This window comes from Buteo buteo, chromosome 22, assembly GCF_964188355.1.
Source record: "Buteo buteo chromosome 22, bButBut1.hap1.1, whole genome shotgun sequence".
Lineage (NCBI taxonomy): Eukaryota > Metazoa > Chordata > Aves > Accipitriformes > Accipitridae > Buteo > Buteo buteo.
In genome coordinates, this window is record NC_134192.1 from 17,131,199 (window position 1) to 17,149,708 (window position 18,510).

Sequence of the window (18,510 nt, forward strand, 5' to 3'; positions counted from 1 at the left end):
AACAAAGCATCTTAAGAAAAGAGTGTTAACTCTTTACCTAATTAAGTATTAGTTAGTTAATTGCTGGTTCCCCTCTAACAGACAGCAAAACACCACTTTACAAAAACCAAAATTTCGGTACTTTTAGGAGGTGGTATCTCTAGACCAACAATCAGCTCTGATGAACAAGATTGCCTTTTATCACACAGAAGAGTCAGACACAGATACAAAAGCATCATGCTAATGCCTCCTTTTGATATTTACTTTGAGATATTTTGTCAGGATTTAAAACATCATTTCTTGACAGCGTAGACTAACATGAGCTGTGTAACACTCAAGCTCTTCGCACCATCCCCCAAACATGCAGCTTGCAGCAGCAGTGCTTGTGCAGCCATGAGTTACATCGTTTCAAGGACGTGACTGAGAGGAAAGCTGTCTTGACCCCCAAAATGATGAGTTTCCAGCTGAATCAGCTCCCTGAGCTGGCTCACTGCGCTGTCTTTACTGTAGTGGAAGAGAACAGATGGTGGCGACATGGTAAGAAGCAGTGCTGCAGTAGCTGCCATCACGTATGCTGTTATCTGCTGAATGCGTGAGGGAATTTGAGGTAGTTTGTCCTCTTAGCGCATTACATTAAAGTGTGCAGACCAGATTTACCATGCACTAACCCTGCTGCACACAAACATGCTCTCACTTCCATCAGATTGAGATTAAATTTGGATCTCCAACTCCCCAGGACAGTGCCCCAATTACTTGCTGTAGGCAGATCTGCACACTAGGGAAATCTATACTGTGTAGGCTCAGACTTCACTACATTTACTCAGGTTATGAATGTAAAAAACTCTGCCAAAATCAAATAAGCACTTTAAGACTTAAATTGTATCGTTCTTACAATGTTTAAGGCTATGATTATCTTACTTCCAAACATATATCCAATTCCAATTTTTATAAGTAAGCGCAGTTTATGTTAAGCCTCTCATGCTCCTCACCAAAACCCAACCTATTTGAGAGCTAATACAAACGTCTCCTAAGCCGCCAGTTCATAAGTGATCACAAAACAATCTTTGGACAACTATTGTAATAGCCCTGCCAAGAGAAAATTCTTGAAGCATGAAAGATGTCATTAACTAGGCTGGATGTTCTTTGTGTAACAGCCAAAGGTTGCTAGAAGTCTATATTTATATCCTCAGCAATTTCATCTGACTGGCTGGTCAGACAGTTAGCTGATGTTGGCTTCTCCCTACAGAGCTTCACAAGCTCAGGATTGTGTCTTTGATTTTAATATCATTCCAGTCTGTATGACAGTAGAGATATATTTGTTCCTGGAATACTCATTTCCAGAAAACTTCTGTACTGAGTATAATTTTCATTTCTGAGTGGAAAGATTGCTTTGCCACTGGCAACCAGCCACTGCCACCTTCGATGGGGCTATTCAGCTAAATTTTATTTAAAACATGTGCACTGTTTTAATACCTGGGGTTTATAGCTCTAGGTTAAATTTTGCAAAACCTAAAGAGTTTTCTTCTTCATACTCTAAATAAAAATACTTCTAAATACATACTTGAACGATCCAATTTGGTTTTGATGTAATGCTATCTGGATTACACTGTGAAAACCACTAGATGGCACTGAATGAAGGTCTTTTAAAAGAACTGACTCGAATAAAAAAAGAATTATTTAAAATATTTAAGTACCCACAGATAGAGTACTATACTGATTAATAACTTATTGCAGACTTCATTAATGCAAACCAATTCAAAAATTTGAAGACAAGCCTCACAGTTTGCATTGTACCAACATATGAACCCTTTCTGAAAGGAGCGCAACAGCTGTAGCTGGACACCCTCAGCCTGTCACACCCCTGTCCTGTGGAAAGCAGTTACTTGTGCTGCCCGGGTAGACCCAAACAGCAGCCCCTTCTCCCCAGGAGGCTCAATTGTTCAAACCATATGCACCAGAAACCTGTGCCAAAGGAGGAGCAAGAACCCATGTGTTTGACATTTAGTAAGCCATTTTCACCTCACCTACCTCTTTTTGTCTTTGCCTCTAGTGGGATATGAAAACAGACTTTCAGTGTCAGTGACAGATGATGGCTACCTAGTAGCACCACACCACAACTGACAGCAGCAACTTGACAGTTCAGTGCTGTCCAAGCCACAATAGGGTAAAGTACTGCAGGAGGAAGTACTTCCAGTGCTTCATGCCCCTTAGGCAGGCTTTTATTTTATCATATAACTGCAACAGTCTCCACGCAAGGCCCATCTAGGCACAGCTCCCGGCCCACAGCAGGCCCAGGAGGGTGTTCAAGCCTAGGGCCTCAGGGCCAGCCGCCCCTCATCCCAAGGCCCTGCCGCCGCTGAAACAGAGCTGCAGCCTAAGGGAAAGGAGCAAGGCCGGTCTGGAGCAGCGAGGAGAGCGACTGCCTTTGTCCCAGGCCGACCGAACCACGGCGGCCTCAAGCTGCGCCATCACTGCAGGCCTCAGCCCGCCCAGAGGCGGGAAAACAGGCCCCGCCCCCTGCCGCGCGGCCCCAAGCGCCCAGCCCTCTCCAGGAAGAGGCCTCCCTCCTTCCCATTGGCTTCGCCCCTCTCCACGTGATCAGCCAGACGGCGGCTCAGTGGCTGCAGCGTAGATAGGGCCGGGAGGTGGGGAAAAAAAAACAACCCGTACGCGACCGAGGGGGTCACTTCCGCTCCTGCGCGCTGGGGGGCTCTGGGTCGGTCACCGGCCGCGTGAGGCGGAGAGGGTCCGTCCGTCCGCGCGCCCGCCCGCCGCTCCCGGCTGCGCGTGCCCGCGCGCTGCCCGGCTCCGCCGCTGAGAGGAGAGGGGCGGGGCGGGGCGGGGCGAGCGGGCGCCTCAGGCGGCGGCGGCGGCAGCGGCGTGGTGGTGGTGGGTGCCTAGGCCCGGTGCGGGCGTCTCCCCCACCCCACCCCGCCCAGGCCCGCCTGAACGGGCCAGGATGAGCGGTGAGGACGGGAACGAGGAGTTCTACCGGCAGCTGCAGCTCCAGCAGCAGTACGAGGCTGAGCCCGGCGGTGAGGGCGAGTCCGACCCCTTCACCTACGTGGACCCGGCCGATGGGGCCGCCTACGAGTGGGACCGGGAGAAGAAGGCCTGGTTCCCCAAGGTGGGTGCGGGGCGGGCCTCGGCGCTACCTGGCGGCGGGCGACCGGTCCCGCCCGGTGTCCCCTTTCCCGTTGTGAGGAGCGGCCTCCTCGCCTGGCCGCGGCCCTCCGTGGAGGAGCCTCGGGGGGCGGCTCTTTCCCCCCGCGGCGTGCCGAAGTTTCCCCGAGGAAGGGTGAGAATGAAGAGCAGTTGGTGTTGGGCCTCTTCGCCACGGAGGTGTTTGGCTTGTCTGGATTCGGCCAAATAGATGTCTGCTGCAAAGTCTCTCTAGTACTGAAACGCTGTTTTTTACAGGCAAAACCAAGGCAGCTGGCGTTGTCTCCATCTGTAACCTTACCGGCTGCTTTCTGCTCTTTTGTTGCGAAGAGCTGTAGGTTGGCTTTTCGCCTTGGCTGTGAATCTGTAGAACTGCTCAGGCCTGGCATGAAGTCACAGTTGTATTTGTGGATCTTAACGAATCGGTGCTGCCTTTGACATGTTTAGGTTTCTTTATCACAGTCGCTGTGTGTTGTCTTTCTGTTGGCAGTGAAGAAGTGATCTAGTCTGTTAAGAGGTCTAGATGAAAATGGAGTAGTATATCCTTCTTTTACTATTATTGGAAAACAACGCATGTGTAAAGATGTCTTGTTCCCTCTCCTTAGATCTTGGAAATGCACTTGAAAATTAAATGTATTGACTTAAAGGCATTCCACCGAATGGATTACAGTTTTTCACCTTGACTTTTTTTATTAAATACTTCAAGTATAAAAAATGAACTTGCTATAACAACATGGTTCTTCAAGGTGAGAGAGGACATAGATTTAATGTGTTGAGCCAATTACTGATCTGCAAGTGAAGTAGTTGTTTTGTTGCTATAGAACAGTGAATGAGGGCAATTACTTAATTTAGAAGTATTTAGACATTTTGTAGCATATGCTTGATAAATGTAATGTGCCAGTTCTTATTTCTGACTCTGAATTCATTGCAATTCAGAGAATCTGAGTGAGAATGAAGCCTGTAGTGCCAAGTTTATATGTGTGTAAACCTAGTAAAGTGTCCATGTAGCAGATGGCTTACGGAGGGGTGAAAACATGTGAAAAATCCAGAGTCACAAAGTGGAGCAGTGGAGAACTGAGTATCCCTGGCTCCCTGTGGAGTGCTATATCCAGTAAGCACAGTAACTTTTAACAGGGTTCTTGTTTTTTCTCACTGTTCCTTCCCCTCTTTCTCACATCTTTTTTTTAAATTTACCTCTCCTTCTCAGGAGCATTGGTCTTTCCTAAATGCCTTTCTTATCTCAAATTTCTGTGTTGGAGAGGAGATAATGTTAAGTGTTGGACAGATTAGACAGGAACAGCAAAGTTCATTAGTAAATATTATGTATAGTAGAAGTTGGTAAAGAATCATCGTGAAGCGCTATGTGTCATAGATAGGTCACCACGCTAGATACCATAATATCTCGGGTTACTTCATTTTGCTGATGATTATTCAACAGAATGTTGTATCAAAATAGATTTAAGAGACCACAGGAGCCAGAAGTTGTAGTTCTTTCTCCGCTCCATGAGCAGTAATAAAGTTCCGTATCTCTGTTCTCTGACAAAAGATTAAAATATTCTGACTGGTCTAAGTAATTGTCATCTACAGGCTAGTATTGCACTGCTACTCTACTTTGGGAATAGAGTGTCTGCTGAACTTCTACTAAAGCGTATTTCAAAGCAGTGCGAAAAGTTAATGATATTAACTGTCAACATACCTCAGAAAAAATTGGAGACAGTCAAATATTTAATAAAAGTGATTGCAACCTCGTGGATTATTTAATGATTTTTATTTCCATAGTACTATGTTGATGGATACCAACTTTTTGTAGTCCTTCACAGACATAGCACAAAATCGCATGTTGAATTCATCTGCCTTCCTTCATCACTTGCTATGAAAAAACGGATGGATGTCTTCTGTAAGCATAGGGTTTCTGTTCTTCATTTGGTTAATCTATTCCTTTCCATTTCAGTGTGACCAGTAGTTAATTACATGCTAGCATGTCCTGAAGTATTGTATTTCTTTTCCTATAAGCTTCACTGCCCCAAACTGTACAACTGTCTGGGCGTGGAGGTAGAACTGATCTCTTTCTGTGATGTTCTCCACCAGAACTGAATTGAAGCCCCAAGTAAAAAATTCTGTGAGTGCTTGTTTTCCATGCAGGCATGGTATGGGATAAGTTCCAGTAAAAGCCTTTATAATTGTATAAATTGCTTTATGCTTGCAAAAACACATTTTAAATTGGAGTAGTTGTAATGGTATATATGGTAGGATGATAGCATATTAGGGAAAAAAAGTCTTTGTTATTGACTGGCAAAATTTCACATTCCGTGGTAGGTAATTTGCTAAGAATAAAATTAGATTTACATGAGAATGTGGTTCCCCCTGAAGTTGAAAAATAATACTGCTGCAGGAAGGTGGCTAGTTGTTGCAGGTTTAATCACTGAATTGTCAGTAGGTTCTCTGATGAAAAAGAGTAATATTGTTCACCAGAAAGTTTAAAAGCTTCTTAATTCCCTGGATTTCATCAACTGTGAAACTAAGGATTTGATAAGATTGCTAGTGTCAAATATGATGAACCTGATTAGAACAGAGTCTCCTTTTCTTCGCTAAAGGTGGTTGTAGTCTTCCTTTCTCTTGACATTGTGTTATGTGATGTCTGTAAGAGCAGCCACTTACATTCCTGATTGAGGTGTGTTGCAGATCTTGTTTAGTGTAGGAGCTATTTCGTGCTAAACTTTGAAGTTATATGGCGTTCCACAGCATCTTGCGTTATTCATGATAAGCCTGTTGCTGTCAATTCTGCATTTTTGATTTGTCATAATAAAAGGTTAGAGTTGAAACATCAAGCTTCAAATCACTATGAAAGGTATGAGATTGCATTATTATCATTGGCACTTACTACTGTCTGTTGTGCTGCTCTCTTACAATAGCTTAATGACATTAGGTTATGTACCCTTTTGAATACAGATGAAGCAAGTGCAGCACAGGTCAGAGATAAAATTTTCAAAGGTTAAGGCGTAGTTTTGGAAATAAATAATTTCAGAGTGTGTAACTTCAGAAAATACTTCATAGTGCAGTGATGCTAGCAAAATCAGCTATGATGTATTATCTCTTTGCATGTTATTGCTAGTGGCTATTATTAAAATTTACCTGGCTGGAAATACTGGGTGTAATTTATAGGTTTGGTTTTTTTGTTCTGGTCTCTAAAATATAATAGCCAATCTTGTATTTTACCCAAATATAGTCTCTCTCTAGGAAAGAGCAAGCTATTATTTATCTATTAGTAGGATTATAAAGTAGAGTGTATGGCCTTATAAACAGTGTGCTAAGATACATCTCTAAGTGCAATATTTATTGTCTATCAACACAAATATATGTCATCTCTGAAAATGTTTCTGTGAAAAGGCAGATGCCTACAAATGTCAGCCATTTACCATCTGTGGATAAGTTGTTGGCTTACCTTCAGTGTCACTTTATCTCTTCAACACAGTCAGGAGTGCTTAGTTTCTGTCCTTCAGGCAAATGCAATTTACGTGGAAAGCAGACAGCTTTGCTTGAAAAAAGGCAGAACTTGTGAAAAGTTTGTTTAAAAACTTCTTGTGCTGTACGGAATTAGTACGTTAATATAGTTCAGGTAATGTCTGAACTGATCATTCTTGTTGTGTGTATGGCTTTTAAAACCATTTTTCAATCATCTTTGTAAATACTGTTATTTTCTGTGTTGCTGGATTAGAAAATGACCATCATCTAACTAACATTAGAACACTTTCAAACCTGAATTTGTAGTTCCCAAAATCTTGGATTAATTTTCCTAATTTCCTTTCAGATAACAGAAGATTTCCTGGCAACGTATCATGCCAACTATGGCTTCCATGCAGAAGATACAGACAGTTCATCTGCTTCTGGCACAGCAACTGAAAGTAAGCAACCAGTAAGTTCTAAGACATCAGGAACACAACCATCAGCAAATGAGAAAGGACCACAACAAACAGATCCAAAACAAAAAGCGGAGAAACGGAAGCTTGAGCCAGGTAAGTGACAAAGGGTTTCCTTCTGTGTAGGCTGCAACCTCTGTAGTACTGAGTGGAAACTGGCAATTGTTCAGTGTTACCATGTACAGCAAAGGTATGGGTTGTTCTGAAAATTGCTGAAATGGTTTTAAAATTGTATGGTACTTCATAGGTATCCTCCTAAGTCCATATACAACGTGGAAAAAAAAAGCAAATTAAGGCATGTTCAGAGCTTTTTCCCGTGAGCAAGCAAAAATTCTTAGAAATCTGATGGAATGTGAACATCAGTGTATGTTCCCATGTTTAATATATTGGCATAACTGCATTAAAACCCTTGTTTTTAGGATGGTTTCATGTTGAAGAAGACAGAAACACAAATGTTTATGTGACTGGTAAGTGATACCGTTTATTTATCTACTTTGAGCTGAAGATGGTAAAAGAAACGTGTTATGTGTGTCGCTGACTTCGAAAATTATCTATTCAGTCTGCCACTTGCAAGCTACTTAACAGTATGTTCCTGACTGCATAATGTCTTTCTGACCTTTAAATTGCAGATGTGGGAAAGTAACATAAGGGGCGTATTCCATGCTTTTATGTTTTAAATGTGATATTCTGTGAGCTGTCAGCCAAGTCACTAAGTTTTTTTTAAGTAAGCTACAGCCAAGAAAAACAATTTCTGCGAGCTCCTAAGGAATAGGATAATGAGAACAAGTTTATAATAAGGTAGTGCATTGACTATACACATCACTTTATAGTTTAATCTTCAATTTTTATTTGATTTTATAAATACATAATTAAATTCTTAGATAAGAAAGAGAGGAAGCAGTAAGTACAAAAAAAAAAGCTGGGAATAGAATGAGCAAGTAATGGGGAAGCTCAAATGAAACTATCTGTGCATTTATTATGGTATTTCTCTACCTGTTTTGGATGTCAGGGTGTTATCTTTAGGTGCATATACAAAGGTACATTTAGTGGTTCTGAGCAGTGACAGAAATGCACACACTTGAATTCTCAAAAATCTTCATCCAGGCCAAACTAGCATGGAACATTCACATGACTTTCTCCTCCATTTTGTTTTTTTTTTTCTTGTCCTCAATTCAAAGTTCAGACTTTAAAAACTCCATACGTTATCAGTTGCTTTTTTGTCAAATTTGTGGGTGGAGAGATAGTCGCCTGTTTACAGGTTGGGTTTTTTTTTTGTCTCCGATCCCTAGAGGTGCAGTGGCACTTAAAACTTCAGCAGGATAGTTACATCTGCATAGGCCATTGTGTCCACTGCAATGTCGGTATCATGTGTAGCACTAAAGCTCTTGGTCTGCATATTAGGGAGTGCAAAGATGTTGCTGTATGTTACACGTATTAAAAAAGGTGTAACAAAAAGGATTTTCAAAATATTGGTATGAAGTAAAGTTTAAAAGGAAGTATCAAAAATATTGGTCCCAAGGGCAGTGGTTTGTTATGATATATGTAAAATTTCATCCTTAAGTTTGATATGTTTCATTTAAAGAAACACTGTGGGTTTTTTGTTCTAATGAGGTTAAAAAAAAATTGAACATACTTAAGCCTTCTGTTTTAATTTATTTTGCAGGTTTACCTCCAGACATTACAAAAGATGAATTTATACAAGTCATGTCAAAATGTGGTATCATTATGCGAGATCCTCAGACAGAAGAACACAAAATCAAACTGTATAAAGATAAGGAAGGAAATCTTAAAGGAGATGGCCTCTGTTGCTATCTAAAGGTCAGTGGTGCACTGAAACACAGTTTTCCTTCCCATTGAAGATACTTGTGGCCACTGTTTTCAGAACCCTTTTCAGAAGATTATTGAAATATCTAAAGTATAACTTAGAATTTAGGTGTCTGTTTTAAAGATTTATTCCAGAAACACCCCCTTACCTGCTTGTGCACCTCATTTGGTTCCTCTTATCCACCTCCACCCTCCCCCTGAAAATGTCCATAATACCTAGTGAACATGTCTCTACATGTTCCTTTCTGTCTTGGCTGCCAGTGATTATGGGGTAAAATGGGGGACCTCTTCACCTTTTTCTTTGAAAATATGCCACAATGTGGCCAAGAATAGAAAAATAATGAGATGGGAAGGAACATACTGTAGTGCTGTATTTCCAGCTTTTAGTTGAGAACAGGTTAGGTTCAGAAGTGTTCTTGTCTTCTACATTAACCTATAAAAGTTCAGGCTGCAGTACTATTTCCTTCATGTGTTTCACTTGTGAATCATTTGCAAAGTTAGTGCTTGCAAGTGCAATCTGCTTTATTTCTGCAAGAAGCACCAGGCAGTACTAAATCATCTGCCTTGTAGTCTATACTAGTTTTGTAATTTTGGTAGTTAGGGCTGTTTAGTGCAAAAGTATAAAGACAGTCTCCACTCTAAAGGACTTTTAGGAAAATGTTAAAAATTGCTTAAGAGCCTCAACATCTGCTGTTCTTGGAAAAGTGATACAAGCTTTATAGAAAACCAGCCCCCTGAATTTTTTTGATTCTTGCTTTTAAATTCATCAGCTTACTTGACCATTGTGGATTAGTTTCTATGACATACTTGAATGAAGTGTATGCCATTGCTTTTTGGGAGCATTAATCTGCAATAACGGTGATGAAGAAATACTGGGTTTTGATTAAGAAAGCATTGCCAGCTGTGTGTCAAGAGACTTGGAAGAGATATGGCATTATGGTTTTCTGTGAAAGGGAATTGATTCTTAGCACGATATTCTTAATTAAATGTTATTGGAATGATTTGACTGTATCATGTACTTTAAAGCTTGTGCTCTGTTTTATCTTCAAATAGAGAGAATCAGTTCAACTTGCATTGAGACTTCTGGATGAGGCAGAAATTAGAGGCTATAAATTGCATGTTGAAGTTGCAAAGTTTCAGCTGAAGGGGGAGTATGATGCAAGCAAGAAGAAGAAGAAATGTAAAGACTACAAGAAGAAGTTGTCTCAACAGCAGAAGTTTGTATTTTTTATTTCAGTAAAATATTGTTTGAATTCTTAGTGCTATTAGTAAAGCACTGCTTTCTTTCAAATGCAATTCTAAGAGTTACGCAAAAATTGAAGTCTTACCTGACAGTGAAATAGCTTAAATAATACACATTTGGAGGGGAAGAACTCCTAAATTAAATGTTGACTTAATTAACTTCTTTGTGATTGACACATTAAAATAATACATAGGGAACCAAGGTCCTTTCAGATATAGCAGAAAATATTACAACTCTGGGGAGATGAAAGACTTTTTTTTTTTTTTTTTTCTCAGTGTGTGAGAGTGTGCAAGTCCTGTCATGATATCTAGGCTTACTTTTATAAGGGAATAACACTCTGGCTGTCCACATGTTGTTTGTACCATACTTTGCTAGTTGCAAAGGGCAAGAGATGCTAGCTTCCATAGGACCAAATACTAAAATATCTCTATAGATTCCCCCAGACATCTCTCTCTGGTATAAAATATACTGTTTTTTTTAATTGTACCTAGATTCATTGTTTTTGTCACTTAAAAATTGTTTTTCTGCATTTTGGAACCAGGAAGATGCAGATTAAAGAAGAAAGAAGTTTGAGTATATAGGACTTAATATTTTCATGGAAGCAGCATTCCACTAAACATTTTAAATAGTAATGCGGAAGGAGCAAAGGCTACCTGATACCTTATCAGTTACAAACAAAAGTAGCTTGAAATGTATCAGCATCAATGATACAGTGCCAGTTCTTTCTTTAAGAAATCTCCAGTGTGGAGAGAGAAGTATGAAAGTAATGAAATTGCATTTTGACAGCAATTTCTGTGAAAAAACTGACCTCAGTTGGTGTTCCTTTTGAGTTGAAGAGCATAATTTATTTGCAAAACTACCTCCATTGGAAATCCAAGTTTTCTTCAGTTAAAGTAGCAGGTACCAGAAGGAACTTAAACAAGGTTCCCCCCCCCCCCCCCCCCCCCCCCCCAAATACAAGATTTTGAGATTTTACAGTGTAAGTGAATGTGTTCTTTTTTGGTAATAGGATATGAAGTAGGCATTTCTATGAGAAGTAACATTTTTCGTGAGAAGGCAAAGTCATTAGAACAGATGCCCTGAGTTACATTGCTATGTTGTGGCAGTGGCTCTGTACACTGTGGAACAAAATACATCTTGCAGCAATACTTGTGTCAGACTCAAGGTGTTGCATGCTTGTTTAAATAAAGCGGTTAAATTTAACCAAAGGGAATAGTGGATCTCCTTTTTTTACAAAATAAGTTAGGAAAAAATGGCAAAATATTGACATTTTTATTATACTTGGCAGCAGCTGGTTCCTGTATCTGAGCTGATATTAGGAAGGAATTAAAACTTAAAGATTAATTTTTCAGTGTTTAAGAAAATGCTTTGATTTTAAAAATAATTTATATTCCCTCTATGAGCATTTAAGTACCTTACAAACTCAACTGCTTTGTAGAAGAAGTAGTAAAACTGGGTGATGATTGCATTTTTTAGAAGAATAACTTAACTCTTTGTGTCAAAATACGTGTTTTAGTTGATGAATTGCAAGAAATGCCGAATTAATGATTTTTTTTCAACAAATACTTGTAGAAACTGAAGAGAGCCGCAACAATATCTTCTTACTGTTGCTTCATTTCATTAGACAGCTGGATTGGAGGCCTGAGAAGAAAGATGGCGCAACTCGAATGCGACATGAGCGCATCGTTATTATCAGGAATATGTTTCACCCAAAGGACTTTGAGGTAGGAAGGTGCAGTTTGCTACTGTAGATTGCGCTGTTACAGTTAACATTGTCTGAACTTTCTGCCTTAAGAATTTTAGCAAAATTCTAAGATGATGACAGCAAAATTAAATTTACTCTCTGGGCAGGGCTTTTTCCTGTGCCAAGCAGCTGCTTAAAATTCATTCATCTATTTCCAAAAAGCAAGAAAGATGTTGGTAAAAATGTATTTTTCAAATTGGCCTTTTTCACTGTGTGTATCCTGAAAGTATCCCTTTTTGGAATGGAAGGAGGAGTAAACTAATGTCATGGTTTAACCCCAGCCAGCAACTAAGCACCATGCAGCTGCTCACTCACTCCCCCCTCCCCTACCTAGTGGGATGGGGTAGAAAATCGGGAAAAGAAGCAAAACCCGTGGGTTGAGATAAGAACAGTTTAATAGAACAGAAAAGAAGAAACAAATAATGATAACGATAACACTAATAAAATGACAACAGCAATAATAAAAGGATTGGAATGTACAAATGATGCACAGTGCAATTGCTCACCACCCGCTGATTGACACCCAGCTAGTCCCCGAGCGGCGATTCCCCACCCCCAGTTCCTATACTAGATGTGACGTCCCATGGTATGGAATACCCTGTTGGCCAGTTTGGGTCAGCTGCCCTGGCTCTGTCCTGTGCCAACTTCTTGTGCCCCTCCAGCTTTCTCGTTGGCTGGGCATGAGAAACTGAAAAATCCTTGACTTTAGTCTAAACACTACTTAGCAACAACTGAAAACATCAGTGTTATCAACATTCTTCACATACTGAACTCAAAACATAGCCCTGTACCAGCTGCTAGGAAGACAGTTAACTCTATCCCAGCTGAAACCAGGACAACTAACTATGTTAGAATGGAGAAACCAGCGCAAAATAGCCTTGTTAATAAGTAGTATTTATTAAATTCAGGTAAGGGCTGTCTACCAACTCCCAAGTGGCTTTGAAAATGCAGCATAAAAACACTTAATTTATGAACTTTTAATAGACCAGCAGATGTGTTCCATTGGTGATTGAGCAAAAATAACACTGGGAGAAGTAAGGGCTTCTTTTTAGTTTATCCTATGTGATTGCATTGCAGGAGGATCCCTTAGTGCTAAATGAGATCAGAGAAGATCTGCGGACAGAGTGTGAAAAGTTTGGTCAAGTAAAGAAGGTTCTCATATTTGATGTAGGTATTTTTTACATGTTGTGTTGGCAGAATTGATGTAATGTGTAAATGTGCAAAACATTCAGGATTCTTTAAATATTGGTGGAGCATTTATTTGGTTTCTTGTGTTTATTTCATAGAAACTTGACCTAGTCTTTCAGTATTTTAAAATTAAGTGTTTTGGAAATTAATTTCTAAGCACCTATCTATACCAGGCTATGTGAAGACAAACTCTAACTCTTCCTGATAACTTGGCTACGTCACAAGTTTGAAAGTTTATAAGTACGTTTATTTGTAGCTAAACTAGCTGAAACGTTTGTTTTCTGTGTTCAAAAAGTCTGTTCTGTGTACCCATAGAATAAAATGTGTAAACTTGCAAATTGAATTTTTCAAACACGATTGTGTATGATCAGGATGGAGCTATATCCTGATTGATTTTGTAACACAATCTAAAAGGTGTTGGAATAAAAACACTATTTTGAAAACTATTAAATGAAAGTTGTCTTTTCTTACAGCGACACCCCGATGGCGTGGCTTCTGTGTCATTTAAAGAAGCAACAGAAGCTGATCTCTGCAAGCTAACTCTAAATGGAAGGTGGTTTGGTGGCCGTCAGCTCAGTGCTGAAACATGGGATGGTGTAACGGATTATCAGGTAGCCTTTCATGGTCCTATTTTATCAAATATTTCTTCCAAACTGTAAATCTGTTTTAATTTGAGAAGTGCTTGGTGTTCCTATCCCTGTACCCTCCCACTGTGTGTTCATGCCCTATCTTGCTTCTCTTCAAAAACTGCTAGGATGTCTCCAAAAAATCATCCTTAATTATTCAATTTAGCAAAAAATTTAAAGAACCTGTTCGATGTTAAAAATTGTGTGTTGGAGATGTCAACTTAGAGGATTAGCCACTGCATATACAGATCATTAGTTCACAGTCCACAGGGCCTATAGAAGTCTTGAGATATTACTGCAATATAAATGTTTGTATAACTTTATCTGTGTAAAAATTCATTTTTACAAGTATGACTTTTGTAATGTGTATAAACATATCTTTAATAGGTGGAGGAGACTGCAAGAGAAAGGGAAGAAAGGCTTAAAGTGTGGGGATCATTTTTAGAGGATCCTGATGCAAAGGAGCAGCAAACTACATCCGATTCAGATTCTGCAACAAGTAGCGTTAAACTGCCTGAAGGCAGACAGCCTTCAAAAGTTAATGACACATCTAAGGAGGATGTAAATGATGAAGCCCATAAGAGGGAGAATAATGGTGAGGGCATTAATGAAGACGGTGCTCCATCTACAGACAGCAGCCTTGCAGGCAGTGATGTTGAAGCAGATACATAACATCTTTAATGCTTTATGAAAGCATGGGTTTTAGGGTGATGTTTGAGTTTATCCCTTTCTTCAGGGTGACTGCAGACAATATTCATATGAATATATGCATATTAGAATGTCATCAACTGTGTGCTTTAAAGGTTTCATTAATAGCAGTATTTAATGAGGTTCTAAAAGTTTGTATTAATTGGCTGTTCAGGTAAAGTAACTCAAGTTGCCAAGAATGCAGTAAAACTCATCAGGCTTCTTTTGTTCTAACTATGCTTGTCAGTGTTTCACTATGTAAGTGTGAAATATGTTCCAACCCTTATGTTTATGTAACTATATGTAACTTACGTAATGCAAAGCTATTACAAGATTGGTGGATTTTACTGTTAATTTTCCTGTACCACTTGGAACTCAGTATCCTTAAAAATTATTCTTGTCCTGAGTACTTGGCTCGTTTTATGGAACAGATGCTGTGATATGTATAAGGTGTTGCTATGCATTAAGTAGCAAATGTTAAGAGTAGTACCAAGTGGCAAACTTTAAGGAAGTGGAAAACAAATAACATTGCCATAGCCAACATAAGGCAAACTGAGTGAAGACACATTATTAAATCACAGCATTCAGTAAATTATTTTTTTCTTCCCCTGCTTAGATCTTCTGTTGATGCTTAGATCTTCTGTTGAGGCTGGAATTATGTCAAGGAGACTAGAAATGCATGAGCACACACATTCTAGGCCATAATTAGATAAGACTGATCTTAAACTCTCATGGTCTGTATGCAGTAGGTATGCAAAATAGGCTTTTGACTGATGTGTTGGCTTTGTTTAGTTTTTGCTTTAATACTAGAGTAAAGGTTTTTGTTTAACTTTGTTAGAATGATGAATGTGAGTTCTTGTCAACATTTTAGTTTAGCCCTACGTGCTCTTCAAAGTGGGGAGGATCTCACATATTTCATAAAATTTAAAGGCTTTTGGCAACTTGAACTACATTTGGTGTGCAAAAGTTAGAATACGTGAAAATACTCTTTCAAATAATACTCTTTTGTATGAAAAAAGCCAATGCTAGCCCTCTTAGAAGTATTTCCAAAAGCAAGGATTTAGAAGACATTCTAGCTTTAGATATCTTAATAAGTGGCAGGCTTTCAAAAATAACTTTGGGGGAGATGTTCTGGGCATAGTCATTCTTAATTTAGAATCCCATTATTTTGATACCTAAGGATAGAAGAATATGGGTTTAGTCACTAAACAATTAAAATATTGATGCTAAATTCATAGCACACTGTTCATACGGATGGTTACTAGTGCACATTTGTAAGGAGGATTTTATGAATTTTTTTAATTCATATCGGATTGCAAGAAACCATAGATGCTAATTCTTATATTTCCATCCTGAAGTATTCAGAATACTCTGAAAATTGGTATTTTCAAACTTTGTGGTCTGAGATTACCATCTATATTTTTTCCAGAAGCCTATATGGTACTCATAAGTTTGTTTTTTTTTGTTTTGTTTTGTTTTTTTAATATGTAATCAATATGTATGGGTGGCTATGCCAACCAGAGCATCTAAGTTAACACTTGCCACTGTGGTTATAAATGATATCTTTTTGTGACAAAATATCTGGTCTTACAACAGAGATGATATTTGGATTCTGGGTTTAAAAGTCTGGGGGCTTGTTATAAGCTGGCATAACAAATTTCCAATTTTGAGTTGCGTTACAAAGAAGAGCTGTAACTCTTGCCAGCTAAGGTAATTTTCTCATCTTCACAAGTTTTTGAATTGTACACTTCAGCGAAACAGGTGTTTGAACAATTCAGGGAATCTGAAATACTGCCTGGTTTGTAGCTACATGTAGTGGCATATTCAGATTACATCTCTGGGTTGTGTTTGTTCTGACTAGTTATTTTTATTGGTAATAAGCACCACAAACCTTTGAGGGCTGGAAGATTTTGCATATGAAGAGTGTAATTTAGTGTGGTGGGTATTGCTTTCAGTGCTCCTCTATTTTTTTATTTTTTTTTTCTTCCAGCTTCTAGACTCCAGGCTTTAGATCTGTTAGACTATTGTGTTTTGTTAGCTTTTATTTTTTGAGAGCCTAGTCATATAACACTCTACACAGTTAAATCACCTGTTTTACTGTGGAATTGCAACTGATATAGGGAAACTATTGACAAATGTATAAATATTGTACAGTTCTATGAAGCCTTATCATGGTATCAAACATAAAAAATTAAGGTTAGTGTTAGTGTTTGAAAAAAAGACTTTGAAAAATAAAGAATCATTATATGTGCAGTAACCTTCCTCTCTCCAATTGATGTACAAATTTGATTGGCTTGCTTCAAAAGTCAAACATGATGTTAGTCTTTTCACCTTTTCCTCTAGACTTCATGCTGAAGCAGAGCACCGACAAAGACTGAGACCAAATGGTCTCCTGGCTTTCCTATTAACTAGGATTCTTACAAAAATAAAAGCTGTTTTTCCATGAAAATATGTTGTTCTGAAGTGCGGCATTACACTCAAACTGGTATTTTCCTTTTGTCTACCTCTGTTATTCCCCAGTAAAATGTAAAAATATATTTTTATAAACTATTCGTTGAGTTATTGAGGCATTTAATAGTCTATGGAGAGGTTAATGCAGCTGTGACTTTCTTTTCAGCAGATTTTAATTGAGACCGAATTCTTTTGATGTTTTCCTTTTTTAAATGATGCAAATTTTTATAAATTAATCTGAACATAAATTAAATTTTTTCACGAAAGTTAAAATTCCTATTTTGAAGTATGATTATGAAAATCTTATAGTATAGAGCAGTAATGTTTAATACCAAATTTTAACAAACCTGAAGCTGAACAAGCTGAGTTGCTTTTTAAACTTACATTTTTTTTCTGACTGAGCTTCATCATAAATAAATTGGTAAGAAGTTAAAACCCCAATGCAATTTTCACCATATTTGTTCTTTTAATTAAAAGTGCTTTTTCTTAGGTTCCATTCCAGTGTTCCAGTATACTGCATGTTCCTGCATCCCTAGGCTTTTGGTGAGAGGTTCATTTTAAGAAAAGCAGTCTCCTTCCCTCTGTATGTTACAAAAACAATAACTGGCAGCAGGTTGAAACACTTTGTGGATAATCATTGTTGCTCAGTTTTGAACTAGAGAAATATCTGTTTCTACTAATTTGCTCAGTGTGACAAAATGGATGTGAAAACACTTAAATATAACAGCAGGGAAACAGTATTAACTAACTGGTACTTCAGCATAATTCAGCATAGATAATCACTTTCTTAACCACGCAATACAAAATCAGTTGCTTAGCTTCAAGATATGTTGGTAGTTTGCTTTACAATCAAATGCTATTTAGTGGTTTGCTGGCAAGGTAATTGTACAGAGTTAGAAGTATTCATCAGAGATTACATGGTTGGAGGAGCATGGCCAAGGTAGACATCTGGAAACAAAAAGCCCCAAAAGAAAAGGCATGTAAGTTGTAGCAGGTTCTCGAATGTTCATATACAGCTGTAAAGAGAGAATTAGTTTCATTTTGCATCAAAATGTTTATCTGTTTCTCCTGCTGACTTTTTTTAATTACTTTTTTTAATTGAATTTCAGTCGCTCGTACAACTTACATTTTGTATAGGGATTGCAATTCACTTAAAATCATTAGTATGTTAAATGCAGTGCATTTTAGCTAAAACATGTCCTAGACATTATTCAGTTAGGGTTAATCTATTTACAGTTACAAATACTTAGCTTAATTCACTTAAGAAAACTTAAAGGTATTGGATGCTTCATAGAAACCCAAACTTGCCTTTAGATTTTCCAGTGAAATCAGTATCCATACCCTGACTTCTTGAACTGATAACGTAATCAAATTCTTAAAAAAAACCAAAACAAACCATACCTCTAGACTTTAATTGGATTTTAAATTCTTATTTTTATTTCTGAATTTGAGGAAACATACTGCAGTATGATAAATGAATTATGTAAGTTGTGTACTTGTGTTGATTTGACTTGTGTGTATTTTAGTGCTCATTATACAAGGCTTGAAGTCTTACTGTCAGAATACTCTGAAAGTTCTGTAAAATGTTTATAGAATTATGAAATCTTTTGCAGCAAATTGTTTTTTGCTCATTCTGTAATATGAAAGTATATTGTTAGATTAAACTTTTCAGTAAGTTGACTCGGAATT

At 38.4% G+C, this 18,510-nt stretch overlaps 1 protein-coding gene across 1 annotated transcript; it reads left to right on the forward strand.

Moving 5' to 3' along the window:
* The first annotated feature begins 2,681 nt into the window (after positions 1–2,681).
* HTATSF1 (HIV-1 Tat specific factor 1) lies at positions 2,682–18,501 on the forward strand. The gene is made up of 9 exons (XM_075054347.1): positions 2,682–3,106; positions 6,950–7,154; positions 7,478–7,525; positions 8,722–8,876; positions 9,936–10,099; positions 11,750–11,849; positions 12,947–13,036; positions 13,531–13,668; positions 14,071–18,501. Exons 1-9 carry the CDS (start codon positions 2,939–2,941, stop codon positions 14,353–14,355), a joined length of 1,353 nt encoding a protein of 450 aa, XP_074910448.1. The 5' UTR covers positions 2,682–2,938; the 3' UTR covers positions 14,356–18,501.
* Positions 18,502–18,510: the final 9 nt, after the last annotated feature.

Excerpts from the sequence above, each read along its gene's own strand:
- HTATSF1 (XM_075054347.1), top strand. The coding sequence starts at position 2,939 with ATGAGCGGTGAGGACGGGAACGAGGAGTTCTACCGGCAGCTGCAGCTC. Across the intron at positions 3,107-6,949 it reads AGAAGGCCTGGTTCCCCAAG|ATAACAGAAGATTTCCTGGC; the intron begins GTGGGTGCGGGG and ends ATTTCCTTTCAG. Across the intron at positions 7,155-7,477 it reads GAAACGGAAGCTTGAGCCAG|GATGGTTTCATGTTGAAGAA; the intron begins GTAAGTGACAAA and ends CCTTGTTTTTAG.